The 22901-nt window shown below is 40.6% G+C and overlaps 1 protein-coding gene across 4 annotated transcripts in view; it reads right to left on the reverse strand.

Moving 5' to 3' along the window:
• LOC115518422 (cationic amino acid transporter 3-like) overlaps positions 1-22901 on the reverse strand; it is a 91973-nt gene that overhangs the window by 64254 nt on the left and 4818 nt on the right. Inside the window, exon 1 of one of the 4 annotated variants that reach the window (XR_004343862.1) lies at positions 16232-16314. The exons of 1 other annotated variant lie outside the window; for it this stretch is intronic. Coding sequence is in view for 1 of the 3 variants with exons in the window: in XM_032593919.1 (XP_032449810.1) it covers positions 14592-16376 (1785 nt within the window). In the remaining 2 variants the exon portion in view is untranslated. Of the gene's footprint in view, positions 1-2093; positions 2119-14299; positions 16381-22901 lie in introns of those variants that run through there. 2 more of the 4 variants (XR_004343865.1, XM_032593919.1) reach the window with 2 other exon arrangements.

A 22901-nucleotide genomic window follows, 5' to 3' on the forward strand; every position in this document is an offset into this window, starting at 1 on the left:
GAATACCCTTGAGGTTCATTTAATAAAACATATTTAACCTGAAAAAAAAAAAATCCCATAGGAAACAGTGTGACATAATGGTTAAATACAGGGACTGAGTTAAAATGCTTAACCAGAAGCATGACTCCAGGCAAATTATTTCTGTAAACCTCAACTTCCTCCATCTCTAAAAGGAGGTAATGAAATGCCTATCTTACAATAGTACTGGGGGGATTTAATTCTATAAGGCATGTAAATCACCTCAGAGATAATTCATGACAAATTCTCAGTACATAGTATATTTCCATATAATTTCCTTTCTAATGAACAAACATCTCAAAATTTTTATGTAATCATTAATATAATTTGTTAATAGATAGAAATTAGTCATATTCAAATAACTCAGCTGCCAGTGATTAAACCCTAACCACTAAATAGTTATATAATGGAATTTATTCTTTTGTCCATATTTTTCTCTAGGAAATTATGTCTGACAGGTAAAGTTATTTTGGTCAATTCTCTTAAGGAATTTAAACATGGAAATATTAGCCAAACATTTTCATAGGATTTTGTCTCTTTGGAATATACTTCTCAGTATATTTACAAACAGATAACTGAATTCTTTTAGGAGAATTTGCAAGAAAAAGATAGTTGAAATGGAAGGCAGTAGTTAACTGTAAATTGAGGAGGTGGAGGATGTAGAAAAGGTATATGATAGAAGTATTCAACTCATCAGAATATTTTGCAAGACTTCAACATTTTTAAATAGCTGTGCCCTTGATTTTGGCTTTGTGGAGCCAAGGCCAAAAAGTTAAATAACGATCAGAAATCATTAATAGTGTATTTCAAACTGGGTTTCCAAAAATATGTGGAGGAACCATAGAATAATGGAGTCCTAAGAGCCAGCTAAGACCAACAAGGCAGAGAAGAGACTTTAGGACCAGTTATACAAAGAGGAAAGGGACACAGTTGAACAGAGAGGATGGGAAGACAGTACCTAAGGTTGGGGGAGGAGGGAACTGGCCAGTATAAATGTTTGGAGGCAAGTCCCAGCAAGCATATGTGGTGAGTGTCATGTGTGGGAGACACACAGAACAAATGAAGTCAGCTGTAGACAGTCTATAACAAGAGCTAACAAGGACTCAGACTATAGGTAGGCCAGTCTCCAGCCCAACAGCATGGGTCAACACTGAATGCTACTGTTGGCCTCTCCAGAAAGAGAAGTAGGAATTTTAGTTTCCATTTTCTCCTTGTACTTTAAGGAAATGTTGGTTGCATTCCTGGTTGTTTTGGACACACAGACTCGTCCTCCTGTAATGAATCTGAGTGTTCAAAGGTATGATGCTCCTCTCTATTGTACTAAGGGATAAAGTGAAGCCTGGAGCAGAGAAGACTATTGGATCCAAATTTGAATTGTATTTAAGAGCTGAGTTCTGCTTGGGCTCACTTTATATCCTTAGGATTTATTATTGTTTTATTTTAATATTCATTTTTGAGAGAGAGAGTGCAAGTCGGGGAGGGGCAGAGAGGGAAGGAGAGACAGAATCTGAGGCAGGCTCCAGGCTCCAATCCATCAGCACAGAGCCTGTTGCAGGGCTTGAACTCATGAACTGCAAGATTAAGACCTCAGCTAAAGTCAGACACTCAACCAACTAAGCCACCCAGGTGCCCCTATGTTCTTAGGATTTCACTGCTTATCTTCCATTTTCCTCTCTTCCCCCTGAACATCCCTTAAGGAGATGCTGAATTCCACTTAAGCCAGGTGAGGGAGTGGTTAGATGTGGAAGTAGAAGTTATTACAGAATGACTTCAGAAAGACTACTATGCTTTGGGTTAGCTGCCTGCCACAGCCCTGACTCCCTAGATTAAGGCACGATATTCTCATTTCTAATCCCATTTGGATTCACAGATGTAAGTGGCCACAATGGAAATATCCTGAAAAGTCTGAATACTGAAGTAGAAACTTCTCAGTGACCATTCTGAGCAATCAGTAAAGCCATATTGGCCCTGAACCTTGAAGGAAAAACTGAATTCAGTTTTGCTGAGTAGAGTACAACTTTAATACAGCCCAACTGCAATTAGAAGCTAGGGACTAAGTCGTTCCTGAAACCCACCTGGAGAATTGCTCCCCAAGTCCTCTCTATTCTCCACATTCTGCCACAGAAGATAATAAAAAGGGGTTGTGCCACACCCTTCTGTAGAAAAAAGGTAGATTTGGGAAATAGTTTGGAGGCATCAAAATTATAAGCAATTTTAGGGTACAATCAAGACCTGGCTGCTTAACCCTACAATAAATTGGACTTCAAAGGCACTCAGCATTGGTAGGGAAAAAAAAAAAATACATGTGCTTGCAAGATGATATGTGTTTGATGCTCATGGAAAAGATGAAAAAATAGGTCATCATCATGTAATGAGCTTGTAGGTGTCAGAATGTGTGCTGTTGGAGGAGATAGGGGAAGGGAGATGGAGAACAATCAGCAAAGCAAAAAAGGGCTGGAAATCAGACTCCTATCCCCACGATCTTCCCTTTGGTTGCAGACAGTGGATGGGCCTCTGGGGGCACAGGTGGACCCCTCCCCCATTTTTTCTTTCTGGGACTTCCCTTCAATGCTCTCCCCAACTGGATTTCTGACATTAATCACCTCTCCCATTTTGAAATCAGCCAGTCAGGCTATTGAAGCATTGTTAATGACACCATTGACCAAGGTATCAATCAGGCAAGAGAATTTGAACTTGGCTCAAAAGGGCTCTTGGCCTTCCTTCCCTGAGGTAGAGATCTCCAGGCAGTAAATGAAGTCATCCACAGGGCAGCCAGGTGATCCATCTAACAATGCATTCCACGTGGGAAGTTCCTTTTACCAAGCTCTTTTGTTATTCTTCATAACATGCAGTGGACACACCAATCTGTCACCTATTAGTTGCAGGATTTCTTATTCTTCAACACAGGCCACAAAATTGGTAACAGCATCAGGCTAAGGCTCTGGTATATACAAGTTGGTGCAAAAGGGTATAGAGTCCCAGGACTGGAAATAATCTTAAGAAGTCATTTCAAATACCCCCCCACCCCACCTCTAAGAGGATCAACATACCCACCCACCTAGAAGGCAGTCTTCTTTCCTCTTCCCAAATACAGAAGTAATTTGCCTTTCTCAGACTGTCCATTCCCAGCTATAGTCACACAATGATGTAAAATGCCCCCTGCGTGTTCCAGGTTTTACCTTTAGGAAGCACCTAATCTAAGTTTTCTTATGGAATGTAAATATCTATATTAACTTCTGTCAAAATGCTTACTAAGCAACAAAGCAGTGAATACAAACCAACAAAAAGGCTTGAAAAGAGGAAGAACCAAGAACCATTCAAAGACAGAAGAAGTTAGTTAGAGAAGGCTTCCAGGAAGAGGGAGTATGAAGCTGGTTTGGAGAAGAAAGGGGCAGAAAGGAGAGAAAGATGAAGATATGCCAGCCTGATGGAGGAGGGGAAGTGTGTGAGGGATGTTTCAGAGGCCAGAAAATGTGTAGCATGGACAGGAGGCCAGGAAGCAGCTTGAATCAGCTGACGTGGACCATAGGGAGGGACAGAAAAGAACTGAGTAGAAGGAAGTTGACAGTAGAGTCTTGCAAGTAAAACTAGAGTCTGAATGTGACAAGCAGTAGCATGGTGTAGTATTAGGAGTCTTGAAGTGTGAGTCAAAAGACATGGGTTCCAGTCCTGGATCTGCTACCATCTCAGGCACTATAGGTCTTAGTCTTCTCATGTATAAATAAGACCATTGGACAATAAACACATGAAAAGATGCTCAACATCACTCATCATCAGAGAAATGCAAATCAAAACCACAATGAGCTATCACACCTGTCAGATTGGCTAAAATAGAAAACACAGTAATCAAGAGGTGGTGGTGAGGATGCGGATACTAAGGAACCCTTCAAGCACTATTGGTAGGAATGCAAACTGATGCAACCACTGGAAAACAGTATGGGGGGGTCCTCAAAAAATTAAAGTAGAACTACCCTGTGATCCAGTAATTCCACTAGTGGGTATTTACCCAAAGAATACAAAAACACTAATTTGAAAAGATGTACACAGCCCTATGTTTATTGCAGCTTTACTCACAATAGCCAAATTACGGAAACAGCCCATGTCCATTGATAGATGAATGGATAGAGAAGATGTAGTGTGTACATGTGTGTATGTGTGTGTGTGTGTATTTAATGGAATATTATATATAGAATAGAATATTATTCAGCCATAACAAATAATGAGATCTTGCCATTTGCAACAGCATGGATGGATCTAGAGAATATATTGCTAAGTAATTTTTCAGAAAAAGACAAATACCATATATTTTCACACATGTGGAATTTAAGAAACAAATGAATAAAGACAAAAAGACAAACAAAAAAGGAAACCACTTTATTAACTATAGAAAACAAACTGATGGTTACTAGATGGGAGGTGGATGGAGGGGATGGGCGAAGTAGGTGAAAGGGATTAAGAGTACACTTATCTTGATTATCACTAAGTAATGTATAGAATTGTTAAATCACTGTATTTTACATCTGAAGCTAATACTGTATGTTAACTATATTAGAATTAAAAAAAAAAAAAGAGCATTGGATCAGAAGACCTAGAGAGTCCCTTGTAGTTCCAAAACTCAGTGCTAAGGTACCAGAGACAATACGGACTGCCATAGTTGTTCTTCCAAAAATCCATTTAATATTTTTCCCTTATACAACACAAGTCTAAATTCCCTTCATCCCTGCGACTGAATTACAACTTGAGTTTATTTACAATGTCAAAGATTAATCCTCTAAACTTGGCAAGCTCACTGGTTGAGCAGCAAGGAAATGTCTCTACAGAAAGAACAGATTCTGTAAATTCTTGGTCAGTTACGTAGGATCATTACTAAATTATTTTAAAAGGATTGTGCGTCTACACTCTCACTTCTCTCTCTGTCAGATGATTTGCTTCCTGAACTAGGAAGGCTGTCCAGGCAGGGACCTTAAAAAGTTTGATATATTCCAGATCCTTTAACTGCTGGGATTTTAGATGATAAATAAACTGCACAGTGGAACTGAATCAACCTATTCACAGACTACAATGGGGCAAGACAGTAAGTTACTGATATTGCCCCTTCAAAGCATTCTACATAGCGTAACACTTCAACTGGCTTTAATTAAGGAAATGTCAGCTTTCCCATGCTTCTGCCTCAGGATTTATGGTGGATTTTAAATGTTTATTTTTCTGTCTACCACCCTAGGCTGCAAGCTCCCTGGTGACTTGTACATCTTCAAATAAGACCTAGTATAGTGACTAGTACCTGGTTGGTACTTGTATATTTGTTCAGTGCATGAATGCATAAAGAAATGGCAACCTAATTGAGAAAGACGTTGTAGTGTCTAGGCTTAGTCATATGCTACACAATCACTCCCTTCTGCCTCCTGGGCCAATAACTTAGCTTAGTCATATGCTACACAGTCACTCACTCCCTTCTGCCTTCCTGGGCCAATGACACCTCTTGCATCAGAATTAGAGATCTACCCTTCATCCCCGTACCTCATGCACATCTCCATCGTAAAGCTCTGATCATGCTGTATTAGAAATGCTGGGTTACTTATCTATCTTCCCACCAACCTGAAGCCACCTAAAAGGTAGAGACCTTGTCTTATTCATTTTTGCCCTCCTTGTCCGCAGTAGTAGCTAATATAAATAAGTCTATTTGTTGACTGAATCCAAGAAGCAAGAAGCTTATGTTTCCAGTGTTATGACCAAAAAAAGAACCCTTTAGTATATCAAAGGTCAATCTCTTTGACAAAAGATATACCCATAACACTGTGCCTACTTGACCAAAGGAGAGGCTTGCAGAAGCAATCACATGGATATTCTAAGCCTCTAAACATGTTTCAGAAAGACAAGCATCATCTACACAGATCAAATTATCTAGGTAACTATTCACCTCTAGCACCTGGGGTTATTATGAATTCAAGCTCTCAGTTGCACTATGAGGGGTGTGGAATAAAGCAAAAAATGCAAATGCAGGCTCTGTCACCAGAGATGCCCTGACTGAAACACATCAGTGAGAATGAACAGAAGGAAGCTGAAAAGCATTAATGCTGTACAATTAGCCAAAGAAAGGCATCAGACAAGGTAAGGCTCTGGGGTACTTGGCTTGGGGAATGAGCAGGGTAGCTGGTCATTCATATTTTGACAAACTGTCCTCTTGTTGGCCCAGAAGAGCTTCTGAGGAAATGCTGAAAAATGGGCCTCCTGAAGTGAAAATAAAATTTGGAACCACCTCTCAACCCCAACCCACCACCTCCATTTCACTATTCTACCATAATTTGGGTCACTTATGTTCTTAAGGATTTGAAACAAAAGCAACCATATTACAGATGGGTTTATGATGTGCCTTTGAGCTCAACCTGCCCAGCCTGAGTCACTATGAGGTGCTCTGTAGGTGCCATGCATGGATCTCCTTGCTCAGCAGTCAGCAGATGAAAGAACCAGGTGAAAAATGAGGAAAGGCAAGCTCTGAAAGTGCCCATGCTCAGAGTCCTGGGGAACATGGAACAGTTTTCTGGTTCCACAAGGGAATTGGAGAGAAAAGGGATGAGACAAACTGATAGAGGATGAAAACAAACTTTGAGAAGAACCTACCAACCATTAAAGTTGGAAACACTCCCAAGAAGATAGTGATGGCTGTCTTAAAAGGCCAGAGAAACAAAGAAACCAATAAAGGACTAAAGTCAAAGGCATGGAAGACACAGACCAAAAAATTGGAAAAAACCCAAAAAGTGTAACTTTGGTTAGAGAAGGGGCTACACAACATAACACCAGCACAAAGTGCAAATGTTTCTACCAGGCACAAGCTGTGAAGTAGGCTTGCTTGACAACTGGGAGACATTTCTGACAGGATTGTGGTGTGTGTGTTTTCAGGGTGGGTCAGTGCTGAGAAGGGAGTTTGGAAAGCCATTTCTTTGGGTCAGTCTGGAGGAAGATAGTGGAGAAAGGAAAGCTTGGAAATGTCATTCAGTTGTTTGAAACCCATTATGCTGATCCATCCAATGGGGAAGCGCCAGATTGTATCCCCCACTGCAACTTATCCATATAGGTAAGCCCAGACAGTAAGGGCTCCAATAAGCTGGCTTCCTACCCTGGGATCCAGGGAAGGCTTCTGGCCCAACCAGCTTCTACACCTACTCTCTGCCTCCACCTTCTGTAAGTAATGGTGAATCCAGCAGCTGCTCTTAAGTCAGCTTAGGCACAGAGTTTGATGATATTTTCTGACTTAGGGCAGCCTAATGGATTTCTTTTTCAAAATCCATTATCTGTGATCAAGTCATAGCACCCATGTAATCCTCAGGCTCCTCCCTGACCATCATAGCAATCCCCTGGCCTCCAATGATAATATAAGTGATCATATTGTGATGGGGGAGGATTTTTCCTATTATTTATGTCCTCATAGCTAGGTAGTTAAGGGCTACTTTCTGAAGTTTGCCCCCAATGCCTACTACTATTTAAGAAGCATTTATTTTCTTCAAGGACATTTTTTTGAAGGGACATGGATCTCATTGAAGTAAAAAAAAAAAAAAATGCCATCTACAAATGAGTAAATTGAAAAGAGACCAAAGATTGATACAACCATTAATTATTTAAAATTATCTTTTGAGAAGACTCATAGATAAAATCATGAATGAAAGAGGAGAGAGCACAGCCAACACCACAGAAATACGAATAATTTTAGGAGAATAATATGAAAAATTATATGCCAACAAACTGGACAATCTGAAAGAAATGGACAAATTCCGAGACACACACACTACCAAAACTCAAGCAGGAAGAAATAGAAAATTTGTTTAGTTTTATTTTTTTTTAATTTTTTTTCAACGTTTATTCATTTTTGGGACAGAGAGAGACAGAGCATGAACGGGGGAGGGGCAGAGAGAGAGGGAGACACAGAATCGGAAACAGGCTCCAGGCTCTGAGCCATCAGCCCAGAGCCTGACGCGGGGCTCGAACTCCCGGACCGCGAGATCGTGACCTGGCTGAAGTCGGACGCTCAACCGACTGCGCCACCCAGGCGCCCCAGAAATAGAAAATTTGAACAGGCCCATAACCAGCAAAGAAATTGAATACATTTTCAAAAATTTCCCAAAAAATAAGAGTCCTGGGTCAGATGTCTTCCCAGGGAATTCTACCATTTAAAGAAGAGTCAATATCTATTCTTCTCTAACTGTTCCAAAAAATAGAAATAGAGGGAAAGAGTCCAAACTCATCCTACGAAGCCAGCATTACCTTGATCCCAAAACCAGAAAAGGCCCCAGTAGAAAGGAGAATTAGACCTATATCCCTAATGTACCTGGATGCAAAAATTCTCAACAAGATACTAGCAAGTCAAATTCAACAGTACATTAAAAGAATTATTCACCAAGATCAAGTGGAATTTATTCCTGGGCCACAGGACTGGTTTAGTATTTGCAAATCAATCAATGTGATATACCGCATTAATAAAATAAAGGATAGGAACCATATGATCCTGTCAATAGATGCAGAAAAAGCATTTGACATAATTCAGCATTCTTTCATAATAAAAACCCTCAAGAAAGTCGGGATGGAAGGAACATACTTAAACATCATAAAAGCCATTTATGAAGAGCCCACAGCAAATATCACCCTCAATGGGGAAAAACTGAGAGCTTTCACCCTGAGATGAGGAACACGACAGGGATGTCTACTCTCACCGCTGTTGTTTAACATAGTGTTGGGAAGTTCTAGCATCAGCAATCAGACAACAAAAGGAAATCAAAGGCATCAAAATTGGCAAAGATGAAGTTAAGCTTTCACTTTTTGCAGATGGCATGATACTATACATGGAAAACCCAATAGACTCCACCAAAAGTCTGCTAGAACTGATACCTGAATTCAGCAAAGTTGCAGGATACAAAATTAATGTACAGAAATCAGTTGCATTCTTATACACTAATAATGAAGCAACAGAAAGACAAATAAAGAAACTGATCCCATTCACAACTGCACCAAGAATCATAAAATACCTAGGAATAAACCTAACCAAAGATGTAAAAGATCTGTATGCTGAAAACTATAGAAAGCTTATGAAAGAAATCAAAGAAGGCACAAAGAAATAGAAAAACATTCCATGCTCATGAATTGGAAGAAAAAATATTGTTAAAATGTCAATACTACCCAAAGCAATCTATACATTCAACTTAATCCCAATCACAGCATTCTTGTCAGAGCTAGAACAATCCTAAAAATTTCATGAAACCAGAAAAGACCCCAAATAGACAAAGTAATTTTGAAAAAGCAAAGCAAAGCTGGAGGCATCACAATTCTAGGCTTTAAGCTGTATTACAAAACTGTAATTATCAAGACAGTATGGTACTGGCACGAAAACAGACACATAGATCAATGGAACAGAATAGAGAACCCAGAAATGGATCCACAAATGTATGGCCAACTAATCTTTCCTATATGGCAGGAAAGACTATCCAATGGAAAAAGTGAATCTCTTCAGCAAATGCTGCTGGGAGAACTGGACAGTGACATGCAGAAGAATGAAACTTGACCACTTTCTTACACCACACACAAATATAAATTCAAAATAGAAAAAAAACCTAAATGTGAAACAGAAACCATCAAAATCCTAGAGGAGAAAACAAGCAACAACTTCTTTGACCTTGGTCACAGCAACTTTTTTTAATTTTTTTTAAAATTTACATCTAAATTAGTTAGCATATAGTGCAACAATGATTTCAGGAGTAGATTCCTTAGTGCCCCTTACCCATTTATCCCATACCCCCTCCCACAACCCCTTCCATAACCTTCAGTTTGTTCTCCATATTTATAAGTCTCTTCTGTTTTGTCGCCCTCCCTGTTTTTATATTATTTTTGTTTCCCTTCCCTTATGTTCATCTGTTTTGTTTCTTCAAGTCCTCATGAGTGAAGTCATGATTTTTGTCTTTCTCTGACTAATTTCACTTAGCATAACACCCTCCAGTTCCATCCACATAATTGCAAATGGCAAGATATCATTCTTTTTGATTGCCGACTACTACTCCATTGTGTGTGTGTGTGTGTGTGTGTGTGTGTGTGTGTACAAACATATACAACATCTTCTTTATCCATTCATCCATCGATGGTGGGAATGCAAGCTGGTGCAGCCACTCTGGAAAACAGTATGAAGGTTCCTCAAAAAACTAAAAATAGAACTACCTACGACCCAGCAATTGCACTACTAGGCATGTATCCAAGGGATACAAGTGTGCTGTTTCGAAAGGATACATGCACCCCTGCGTTTATAGCAGCACTATCAACAATAGCCAAAGTATGGTCACAGCAACTTCTTAGTAAACATGTCTCAGGAGGCAAGGGAAACAAAAGCAAAAATGAAATATTGGGACCTCATCAAGATAAAAAGCTCTGCACAGCAAAGGAAACAATCAACAAAACTAAAAGGCAACCAATAGAATGGGAGAAGATATTTTCAAATGACATATGGGATAAATATCAGTATATTTATCGGTTAGTATCCAAAATCTATAAAGAACCTATCAACGTCAACACCCAGAAAACAAATAATCCACTGAAGAAATGGGCAAAAGACATGAATAGACACTTTTCCAAAGAAGACATTTGGATGGCTAACAGACGCATGAAAATACACTCAACACCATTCATCATTAGGGAAATACAAATCAAAACCACACTGAAATACCACCTCACACCTGTCAGAATAGCTAAAATTAAAAACCCAGGAAACAACAGATGTTGGTGAGGATGAGGAGAAAGGGGAACCCTTTTGAACTGTTGGTGAGAATGGAAACTGGTACAGATACTCTGGACAACGGTATGCCATTACCTCAAAAAATTAAAAATAGAACTACCCTATGATCCAGCAATTGGACTACTAGGTATTCATCCAAAGGACATAAAAATGCTGAATTCGAAGGGGTACATGCAGCCCAGTGTTTATAGTAGCACCATCAACAATAGTCAAATTATGGAAAGAGCCCAAATGTCCATCAATTCATGAATAAAGAAAATGTGGACACATGTTCCACATATGAAATATGTTCCATTCCATATATATGTGTATACACACATACACACACACACACACACACACATTTATATGGAATACTACTACTCATGAATCATAAAGAATGAAATCTTGCCATTTGCAACAACATGGATGGAACTAGAGTGTATTGTGCCAAGTGAAATAAGTCAAGCAGAGAAAGACAAATATCATATGAGAACAAACTGGAGGTTGCTAGAGGGGAGGTTTGTGTGGGGATGAGCTAAATGGGTGATGGACATTAAAGAGGGCACTTGGGATGAGCACTGGGTGTTGCACATAAGTGATGAATCACTGGGTTCTACTCCTCAAACCAATACTACGATGTTAACTAACTTGAATTTAAATAAATACAAATAAAATAATCTTTTGAGATGTACTATTTGTAGGAGGAAAAGGCTCCATATTTCTACTGAGAAGTTAAGAGGGAATCACTATCTAACATTCACAAAGTTTATTTAGAGAATTTTTATACCCATTACTTCAACCAATCTTCACAAACATCTCATATGGGGATGGGAAAAGTAGGCATTAGTATTATGATGCTCATATTTTTAAAACTACAAGTGAATAAATGGAAGCTAAAAAATGATATTACTTTAACTAAGGCTAGGCATTGGGAAGAATCTGTAGGGATTGTGAAACATTGTGAAGTGATTCTCTATGATTTCCCCACTGTGAAAGCATTCATGATGGTATTTTAATCTCAGTGTTTCATGAAATGAAGTGAATGTACAGAGGGTGCCGTATTTCCCTTGCTTCATTTTACATGTATGTGGAGGAGTTTAAACTGGAGCCTTGGTCTTCAATGTGAGGTCCCTAGAGCAGCAGCAGCAGCAGCAGCAGCATCTCCTGAAAACTTGTTAGAAGAACAAATTCTGGATCCCACCCAGATATACTGAATTCCAAATGCTGGGGTCAGAGCCCAACAATGTGTATTTTCAGAAGCCCTCCAGGTGAGGTGACATCCATTGAAGTTTGAGCCTCATTGAACAGAGTACTATTCCTGGCTTCTCTCTGCTTCCTTCTCTCTCTGTGTCTATCAGTCAGTTAAAGAGACAGTACTGAGCATGCCTAGCTAAGCTTCTTACAGATTTTTTTTTTGTGGTTTCCTTTTTTTCATCTGGATCCAACATGCTCACAGGACAAATGCACTCCAATTTGCTCATACACAAGAAAATCTAATAAAAACAGGCTCTCTCTTGTGGTAGGAGGTAGGGTGTGCTCGGCAGTGCTTGTGATGAAGAGTAAGACTATCTAACTTAGTGATGCCAGATTAACAAGCCAATTAGGCTGAGGCTGATGGTTTAATCATTTGTCTCTATGTCTTGAATATCATAGGAGGGGGAAATGTGGTGTTATTTATTGTACCTCTACAACTCCAACAATAGGTTGTAGTAAAAGTGGGCAGAATGCAGGTTCAGATCACTTGTAGTAGAGACCAAATTGAGAGAAAAACAAGACAGAAGAACAAGACAATATCCTACAATTTTTTAACTAAAGAGAACTTTAGAAATTATCAGTTGTGAACTCTCATGTTACAGACAAATAAACAGAGCACTGAGGGAACTGAGGGGCTTGCTCAAGATCACAGTGCTAGTTAGTGGTGGAAACAAGACTAGAACCAAGGACACTTGGCTCTCAGCTGTGCACTTTCTGAACTAGTGGACCAAAGCAGACAATAGTAGAGAAACTTAAAGTACATGAATGCATACATGACAAAGTAGAAGAAGCAACCCCAGGGATTTGTAGCATGGGCAGTGGGTTCAAAGCCAAAGTACTTTGTGATCAGAGGAAAGATCTGGCTTCAATCTACCTGTGTATGTTCTGTTGCCCATCCTCCTTCCTACTCCCCCCCACCCCCACAGCCAAGCGTCAAGCTACACAACCTGCTCAGTGTGCTCCGACCACTTCTTCGTTTTCCTACTGTTGTTCTCTCTGCCTACAGTCTCTCCCTGCTGCCCATGTGTGGCAAAATCCTATTTGTCCATGGAGAGAGCTAACCCAAATGTCATTCCTCTACAGTCTTCTCTGATTTCACCATCAACTGTCATCACTGTGGCAGCCACAAATGGTCATTCTCCACTCTGAATTTCTAAGACACCTCATTTGTATTTACTTATTATGGCAACACTTTTTACTTTTTGTTACAGTTGTGCTTTACCTCTTGTATTAGAATATAAGCCCCTTAAGGGCAGAGGCCATATTTCATCTTTTCTTTTGTCTTTTTCTAATTTTCTTTATTTTTTATTGAACTATAATTAACACATAGTGTCATTATATTACTCTCAGGTGTAGAATAAAATGATTTAACAATTCCATACATTTTTCAGTGCTCAACAAGTTAAGTGTACTCCGAATTCCCTGTATCTATTTTACCCATCCTCCCACCCATTTCCCTTTTGGTAACTACCTGTTTGTTCCTTGTATTTAAGAGTCTTTTTTTTTATTTGTTTGTCTGTTTGTTTGTTTTATTAAATTCTACATGTGAGTGAAATCATATAGTATTTGTCTTTGACTGACTTATTTCACTTAGCATTACATCTTCTAGTTCCATCCATGTTGTTATAAATTGCAAGGTTTCTTTTGTTTTTTTTCCAATGGTTGATTAATATTTATATATATATATATATATATATATATATATATATATATAATCTCCTTTATCCATTCATCTACTGATGGACACTTGGGTTGCTTCCATATCTTGGTTATTGTATATAGTGCTGCTATAAACATAAGGATGCGTATATCTTTTGGACTTAGTGTAAATAAGAAACTTTTCCATAGCAAAGAAGCCATTAGCAAAACAAAAAGGCAACCTGCTGAATGGGAGAAGATATTTGCAAATGATATATCCAATAAGGGGTTAATGCGAAATATACAATGAACTGACATAACTCAACACCAAAAAAAATTCATTCAAAACATGGGCAGACACCAACACACACATGAAAAGATACTCAGCATCATGAATCATAAGGGAAATGCAAATTAAAACTGCAATGATATATTACTTTACACGTCAGAATGGCTAAAATAAAAAAAGACAAGAAATAACAAGTATTGGCAAGGATATGGAGAAAAGGGAACCCTCATATGCCGTTGGTGGGAATATAAATTGGTGCAGCCACTTTGAAAAACAGTACGGAGGTTTCTAAAAAAAATTAAAAATGTAATTATTATATAATTCAGTAATTCCCTGACTTTGTATTTACCCAAAGGAAACAAAAACACTTTTTCCAGTTTCTTTTAATATTTTTTAAAGCCAATATGCAGCTACAGACGTAACTGAAAAGTAGATAAGGGGGGAAAAAAAGAAGGAGCAAAGACACATCCTTGACTCACAATAAATTATTCCCCCACCAATATCCCATAGGAGACCTCATTTCCATCTGCTAAAGAGTACTCAAAATTATTGTGTAGGGGGACCAGACTGCATTCAGGTATGATGATGTCAAACTAAATATGTATGGGCACTGATGAGTTCAAGGTCCACAGTTTTGGCCCTACCTTAAGTGGAGTTGGCCATTCCAACTCCCTCCACACTGTGCTTGATCCCATAGCTGAAATAGATAGCAAGCCCAATAAGCGTGGAGACACCAAATCTGGCCCAGGTGCCAGCTGTCATCTGCATCATAAGGTAAACATTCATGAAGATGCTCAGTAGTGGGACAAGAGGCAGGGCAGGGACCTTAAAGTAAAGGGGACTGGAGCTTTGAGGCTGTCTCCAGATGACCCCAGTGATCCCAGTGATGAGCATCAGGAGCACCATAACCACTGAAATCCACACTGGGTCTCCAGAAAGCAGAACTGGCCACTGGGCCAGCACCAGGCAAAGAAGAGTGAGCAGCAGAGCAAGCAGTGAGGAGCAAACATAGACAACCCGGCCAGAGAGTGGAGTAGGGGTGGAGCTGCCTGGAAAAAGTAGTCCCTGTAGAGTTAGCCTCTCTGCTGCAGGTCCATTCTCCTCCTGCACCTCTGCTTCATTTTCCTCATTCCTCCTCTGAGGCTGGTACCTGAGGATGAGAACACAAAGAGCCACCAGGGAGTAAGCTAGCAGGGACCCAAGTGACCTGAAGTTCACAAGATCAGTGAGTCCAAAGAAGACTGCCATGACTGGTGCAGTAATGCCAAAGATCACAGTGGCCACGATGGGAGCATATGTGCCAGTTTCTATCCTGGCAAGAACAGGGAACAATAGGCCATCCTTTGCCATCTTGTGTATCAACTGACGTATGGGTAACATAGAGCCCAAGAGGCTAGATGAAAGACTACAGAGGAATCCAAAAGCTACAACATAGTAGGCAGGAGCCCAGCCAATATGGAGAAATGCCTCAGGCAAGATGCTCCCAGGTTGAAGCTTGTAGTAGGGCACCATAAGCGTAAGTGCTGAAGAGACACCAAAATATACCAGAAGGCAGATGAACAGTGAAATCACAATGCCCATGGGGACTGAATGCTGGGGATTCTGGGCTTCTTCAACTCTTTCAAAAATATTGTGGAAACCAATAAATGTATAGAAACAGGTAGCTGCTCCATGGAGAATCCCCTCTAAGCCGAAGGGCACAAATCCTCCAGAGCCCAGGGGGCTCAAGCTAGAGGTGTCATTGAGTCCAGCCGTTATGTAGTCGTCTTCTGTGAGTGTCCAGTTGTGCAGATCCCCCTTAATGAATCCAGAGATGATGACAAAACCAAGAACCAAAAGTTTCACCAATGTGATCACTTTGGTAATCAGGAAAAACTGACTATGGTTCAGAGTCTGCAATTCCATGAGCAACAATACAAGGCCCACAACAAAGAAGACTAGATATTCTGCAAGGACTTGGGGAACATACAGTAAGATTCTCTCACGCAGGGTCTGAGAGATCTGGTTCCCAAGCAGATTGGCAAAAGCTAAAATCCAAGCCCGGGTTACATTGGCTGTATCAGCCACAAGGGAGAAGATGAGGTTCCAGCCAGTGATAAAAGCCCAGAGTTCACCTATAGTGACATAAGTGTAGAGATATGAAGAACCAGAGAGGGGAACTCGGGCAGTAATCTCAGCATAGCACAGCCCAGACAACACAGAAGATAGGCCGGCCACCAAAAAGCAGATCACGATGGATGGTCCTGCTTGATTGCTGACGACCTCACCAGCCAGGACATACACACCTACACTCACTGTGCGGCCTACACCCAGGGCCACTAAATCCAGAGTGCTCAGTCTTCTCTGTGGGTCATCCTCAGCCACTGGTTCCTTGAGCGGAGGTCTATATACCATCTTTTGACCAAATCTGCGAAGTGCCTGATGCAGCATCTAGCTGGAATTGAAGAGGATTCCAGGATCAGAAAGCTATAGCAAGCCCAGGAAGCATAGAATCTGGGATTTGGTTCGGTGAGCCGGAGTTAAGCCAAGTTGGGTTGACGCCGCCAAGTTCTGTTGCTCTCAAGGCTTTAAAGCTATTGCTTCGTATTTCATCTGGTATGTGTTATCCCTCTATAAAGCCTAAAGAAACAATAAATATTTACTGAACAATGATGTTCAACCAACCACAGAAAACTCAGAAGTCCAATGTCACTTTTTGCAGCCCAAGAATCACAGAAACTGACACCAAAAGATGTCATAGAAAAATCAATCTTGCTTTTCCCCCCAGAAAAAGTGAAAAATACTTCCTAACATTCTCCTATTTTACACACCACATAACATAATCCCATTTGGGTTAATCTAATTCATGTAGCTTCATATACTAAACTATAAGACACAATGCAGCATAAATATATTATGGAATAATTCACACATGGGATATTTACATGGTGCTTGAACATGAGTTATGAACCATTAATTCATGGAGTAGAAGGCCTCACTGCAGTTATAGGACTATTTCTAACTATCATCTGGGTTTAAAATACAAATAGTGTTCCCCGGGTCTCAAAACCCTTACCTCCAAAATCAGTTAGCCAAGGTCAGATGTCACTTTGTCTCCCTTTACCCTCATTCTGAATCATTCATTTAGCTGTGCTGATGTCACAGAATGTACAGTCCAACCCTTCACTCTTAGCTTCCTATGCCCACAGATGTGATGTGAAAAGAGAGGAAGAGGAAGGAATGGTCAGGGACTGCAAGAACTACCTTCAAGAACTATAAGAACAAGCTGCAGGGTAAGGAAACACTGGAGAAATGAATGCAACATCCAACCAAGAATCCATTACTAAGAACAGAGGAGAGCCAGAAAGGCCATAGTATGAATTCTGGAATTCAGTAAACCTCACCCAAAGCTCCCAGATAAAAATTAACTACAGTTTTACATCCTCAGTTATGAGAGTGTGATGAGTAGGGAGGAAAGAAGTAAGTTACTTAGCTCAGTAGCTCACAACAAAAACAATTCCTTCTGTCTCCTCTCTCTGGATTTCAGAAGAGAAGGTGAGATCGCTTCTGCAGACAGTCTCCTTTCTGGCCACAGTGTGCTCTGTAAACACCTCGCCATCTGTGATGTCAGCTGATAGCCGCCTGGAAAATCTGCCCTGTTCTGTAAACTTGTATGAAAACACTCACTTGTAACTGTCTATTGATTTTTCACAAGGAGTTATTTTAACGTTCTCAAATCATTGTCTGAATATGTTTTCTTAATGAAGAAAACTTTCTAGTAGTTCCCCCTTTCTCCTCCTCTACTGCTACTATTCAAATGGGCCCCTCTTCAAGGGGAGTGAGGCTTTAAATGAAGAATTCACAGCAATGCCCCAGAAATGAGTAGTGGGGAACAGAAAAGACAAAGTCATGCAGACTTCACTCTCCTCTCTACTCTGGCTTTGGTTTTGAGAGAATTTTAGAAAGTGTTGTAAGAAGTTTTAAAAAGCAGAACAAGTCAAAATTGAAATATCTTCTCTATAGGTTATCAAAAGACATCCTTATGTTGTGGTTCTGACCTTCTGTCTACAAATCCATCTAGACTTCTTATTTGCCATCCGCCAGTTCCAATGTTATGATTTACCAACAACATGGGAGATAGATAAGGAGGGTCAATTCTTAACTCATGGAACTTTCTATACTATGAATGTGATTGATGTGTCCCCCACCCACCCCCAGTCTTCAAACCCTTCAGTGGTTCCCACTCTCCTTCCTTCATAATTCTTCCTTCCTTCATCACCTCACCTGTGCTGATTCCCCTATCCTCATCCCCTGCCCAGTTCCTGATCCAGCTGTGAAATTCCACACTCACCCTGTTCTCTTGCCTCTAATGCCCTCTTATCCCTCCCCTTAGTTAACCTCTACTTCTCTTTCAGTTCCAGCTCAGATGTTGCTTTCCAAGGAAGCCTCCCCTGACCTTTGTGCTGCCCTTCCTATGTATGCCCTTCCTCATAACACCTGGGCTTCTCCCATATGCCATCTATGCTAATGTATCAAAATTCCAGTGGATGTATGTATCTATATACACATATAGAACATGGACTGGAAGAGCATTTGTTAAATACACTAAAGCAAGTGCATCCAGTGAGGAGGGGAAGTGAGAAAGAGCTCAGGATAAAAGGGGAAAATAAAATACCTTGAAAAGGGGCCTGACAGAAAGCTATGGTTCTAAAAGTTCATGACTGAGGGAGGGGTTGACTCTACTCAGTACACTTCAGGATCAACAAAGGAACTGCATGAGGTGATGTCATGAGAGGATCTGGTTCAGAGCCTGATAAATGGCAGGCACTCAACAGATTTAAATTGAAGGAGAATCAGAATCCTATAATTGTCAGGACATGGAGAATACAGAGAAGGGATACCTGCTAGAAAGAGGGTGGAGAACAAGGGAAGATGGGGCACCCCACCTACTAGTTCTCTCTGAACCTATTTCCCTTTTCCCAGTTCCTCTTTCTCCTTCAGCTCCTTCAACTGTCTCTAGAGGCTTCTTACTGGGCACTAAGGATGCTTGTACCATGTTTCTCTGGGGAACCGTCCCCAGTCACCTACCTTCCAACAAAGAAAAATATGTTTCCTAACATTTGTTCAATCACACACCCCTCTGAGGTTGGTCACGTCAAAATAATGTCATCAACATTCTGAAATCAATCCATGGACCCTGAGCAAGAATCCCAGAGGATGACCATCTAAATGGCAGGGTTGGAGATGGGTAATGAGTTTGATAATTTCTGTTTCATTCAACTATGTTGTGCAGGGTGGCCCTTGAGCTCTTCCAACTTTTACTGAAGATGAGGGACAGTGGATCTTTAGACAAAATATAAAGATATCAGAGAAGCAACCCAAAAGAACCAAATATCTGGGAATTAAAAAATCATGTTTTATTGACTCCAACAGAAGCAGGCAGAACAAAGAGATGAACAAGCAAACTTGTAGAAGAGAAAGCCAACCCATGATTGGGAATACTGAGAGAGCTTACCACAAATTTAGCTAATAACAACACAGAGAAACTTTGTCCTCAAGCACAATTTCAGAAATGCCCTTTATTTGTGCAGTATTCTGTGGTTATTCCAATGGTTTATATTCAGTCCGGACTTTCTGACCTACCTGTCAGAGCCCCACATTAATTCTTCCCCTATTCTCAGGCCCATCACCTCCTTGCTAACTCAGGTCCTTGCATTCTGACTTAACCTTCCTGGGATGAGCCTTGGGCTTGGGTAAGTTATCTACCCTACCAGGGATACCCTCCTCACTCCTTTCTTTCCAGTCTTGACCCTCTAGCCTTTTTCAACCCTATTCTACAACCCTCCCCCTTTCCACTTCTAGGAAGCCTTTCCTAAACCATCCCAACTGGTGCCTGGGTGGCTCAATTGATTGGGCATCCAACTTCAGCTCAGGTCATGAACTTGTGGTTTGTGAGTTTGAGTCCCCACAATGGGCTCTGTGCTGATGGCTCACAGCCTGGAGGCTGCTTCAGATTCTATGTCTCCCTGTCTCTCTTGTACTCTGTCTATCTCTATCTCTATCTTAAATATAAATAAATAATAAGCAAAAGTTAGGGGCACCTGGGTGGCTCAGTTGGATAAGCGTCTGACTTCAGCTCAGGTCATGATCTCACAGTTCTTGAGTTCGAGCCCCTCGTCGGGTTCTGTGCTGACTGCTCAGAGCCTGGAGCCTACTTTGGATTCTGTGTCTCCTTCTCTTTCTGTCCTTCCCCTGTTCATGCTCTCTCTCTCTCTCTCAAAAATAAAAAAAAAAAGTAAACATTAAAAAAAAAGTTAAACAAGAAAGAAAGAAAGAAAAAAAGAAAGAAAGAAAGAAATGTAGAGAGAGGCCAGGGAATATGAAGCCAGGTTTTATGAATTCCATAATGCCCCAGGGTTTCCCTTACCTCCTCTCCTCCTCCCTGTATTTCCTTTAGTCTCTGAGCTCCTTCCAAACTTCAAAATAAAAGTTCCATCCCAAGTCTCCCAGAACAACTCTTGTCAAGTTGAACAATCCACCCACAAAATTGCAGGCCATCTTGCTTTCCCAGCCAGCCCCACCCACCCACTCTCCTTTGTCTTGGAGATCATTGGGTTCACTCCTTTGTCTCTAGAAAGGTACTGCCCTCACTCTGGACCTTTCCTATTCAAAACATTTTTCCAAGGCAGTAAGTTCCACTGGTCCCCATGATTGGATGTTAACACTTGATCAGGAAGTTGGTCCTGTGGCTCCTCCCAAATAGCCTCAAACATAGTTTGGATACCAGTTGCCTTGCTAAAAGTTTGATAAAGACTTGAGAGGAAGGCTACTGAGGCTGTTAAATAATTATTTTTAAGCTCTCAGAGTTTCAGAGAAGTGGACTTTAAATGCAGCATCTACAGAGATTATTGCAATCCGTTTGTATCCAAGCACAGCTCCTTCCTGATCCCAAAGTATATAGATTCTCTCATCCTCTTTAAAATTTCCAGAAAATGAAAACTCTGGAGCCAATCAAACCAGTGGCTCCCAAACAAACAAGAATAAAATATTCTGGATAGCCGAGTTTCCCCAGAGTTTCTGGATTTCTAACTCAGCACCTCTGCAACTTGGGTAGGAGGCAGTCATAAACAAAAGAGTAGAGGCTTTGAGTGTAGGGCAAGAGTTTTAAGTAATAGGAAGTGTTGTGTACATGTACACCAACATGTCCAAAAGTGAAATAGTTCACAATACATATGAAAAGGTAAACAGTCAAAAGCCGTCATGACACTGGTGCTGAGTCTCATGCCCAAGGGTAGAAGAAATTGGTTAACAAATCCAAATGAAAATGGAGTTGTCCCATTTTCTCTTTCAGTTTGTGCCTTCTCTTCAAGTCTGTGTTCAATAATGGTCTTTCATTTATTCAAATATATTGGCCCCATTTATTCATAAAGCAAAGGGAAACACAAACATTTCTCCACTCAAGTTGCTTAAGTTCCTGCAGTAGGAAGCAAACAATAAAAAAGTAATATGAATAGGTATTGTGTTGGCATTGCAATCAGTACTTCAGAGAAAAAGAAAGCAAGAAAGGGTTAGGATGTGCTCAGTAGGTGTTTTGATTTTAAAATAGGTGCTCCAATACAGCCTCGCCTTCACACTGTTGTGCAACCGTCACCACCATCCATGTCCAGAACTTGTTCGTCTTCCTCAGCTGAAACTGTACCCATAAAGAGTTAGTTCCCATTCTTCCTTCCCTGTAGCTCCTGGAAACCACCATTCTGCTTTCTTTCTCTATGATTTTGAGTACTCTAGATACCTCGAATAAGTAGAATCATACAATAGTGTCATTTTTTGACCAGGTTATTTCACTTAGCATAATGTCTTCAAGATTCATCCAGCTTGTAACATACGTCGGCATGTCCTTCTCTTTAAAGATGAATAACATTCCATTGTGTGTATATCTCAATCTTGTTTATATATTCATCTACTGATGGGCATGTGCATTGCTTCACCTTTTGGCTGTTGTGAATAATGCTGTTATGAATACAGTTGTAGCTTTTGAGTCCCTGCTTTCAATTCTATAGGGTATATACACAAGAAGTGGGATTACTGGATCTTGTGGTAATTGGATATTTAATTTTCTGAGCAATCACCATACTGTTTTCCACAGTGGCTTCCCCATTATACATTCCCAACAGCAATGCACAAGCATCTCAATTTTTCCACATCCTTGCCAATAATTGTTATCTTCTAGTCTTTTTAAAGGTAGCCATCCTAATGGGTGTGAAATGGTGCCACTTGGCTATTTTTGAGGAATAATAAGGAGGTCTGTGGGGCCAGGAAAGAGTGAGTGAGGGGTAAGCAGTAGGGGATGAGGTCAGAAAGAAAGCAGGAAGCCAGATCCTTCATTGTAGGGTCTGACAGTCAGTGTGAGGACTTTAGCTGTTACTCTAGATGTGATGGACACCCTAGAAAAAGTGATAGTTTTACATGTTGACTACCGATTTTCATGTTCTGTAAACTAAGTATTGGGTTCTGTAAGGAAAGTCCTCCTCTAGAGTTTGAAAACAAGGCATGGAGACAAGTTTTGTAGAGATCTCAATAGATGTCTAGTGTATCTGGTAATATGACAAGGACTGAACTAGCTGCATTCTTGCCTCTGCCTCCCTCTCTAGGTGTCAAAGCAGAGATGTCATACAGCCACCCATGGGATACATACACACACACACACACACACTCCCACCCAGACCTTGCACAAGGAGAACACCCAGTTAGAGAAGAGGTCAGGAGTAGTAGGTGGGGGGGGGTGTTGCTGAGGATCAGAGCTTCTGTCTGATGGCGCATGAAGCATGCCTTTCCTTCCCGAGATGAAGCCTGAGGTACAAAGAGTTAATTTGCCACAGCCAAGAAAGTACCCCACAATTTACAGTCCAGTTTGGTGATGTCAGAGATCTGACATGAGAACTGAGGTCCAAGTCTCTTTCACCACAACAAAGTGAA

The sequence above is a fragment of the Lynx canadensis genome, chromosome B4 (assembly GCF_007474595.2).
Source record: "Lynx canadensis isolate LIC74 chromosome B4, mLynCan4.pri.v2, whole genome shotgun sequence".
NCBI lineage: Eukaryota > Metazoa > Chordata > Mammalia > Carnivora > Felidae > Lynx > Lynx canadensis.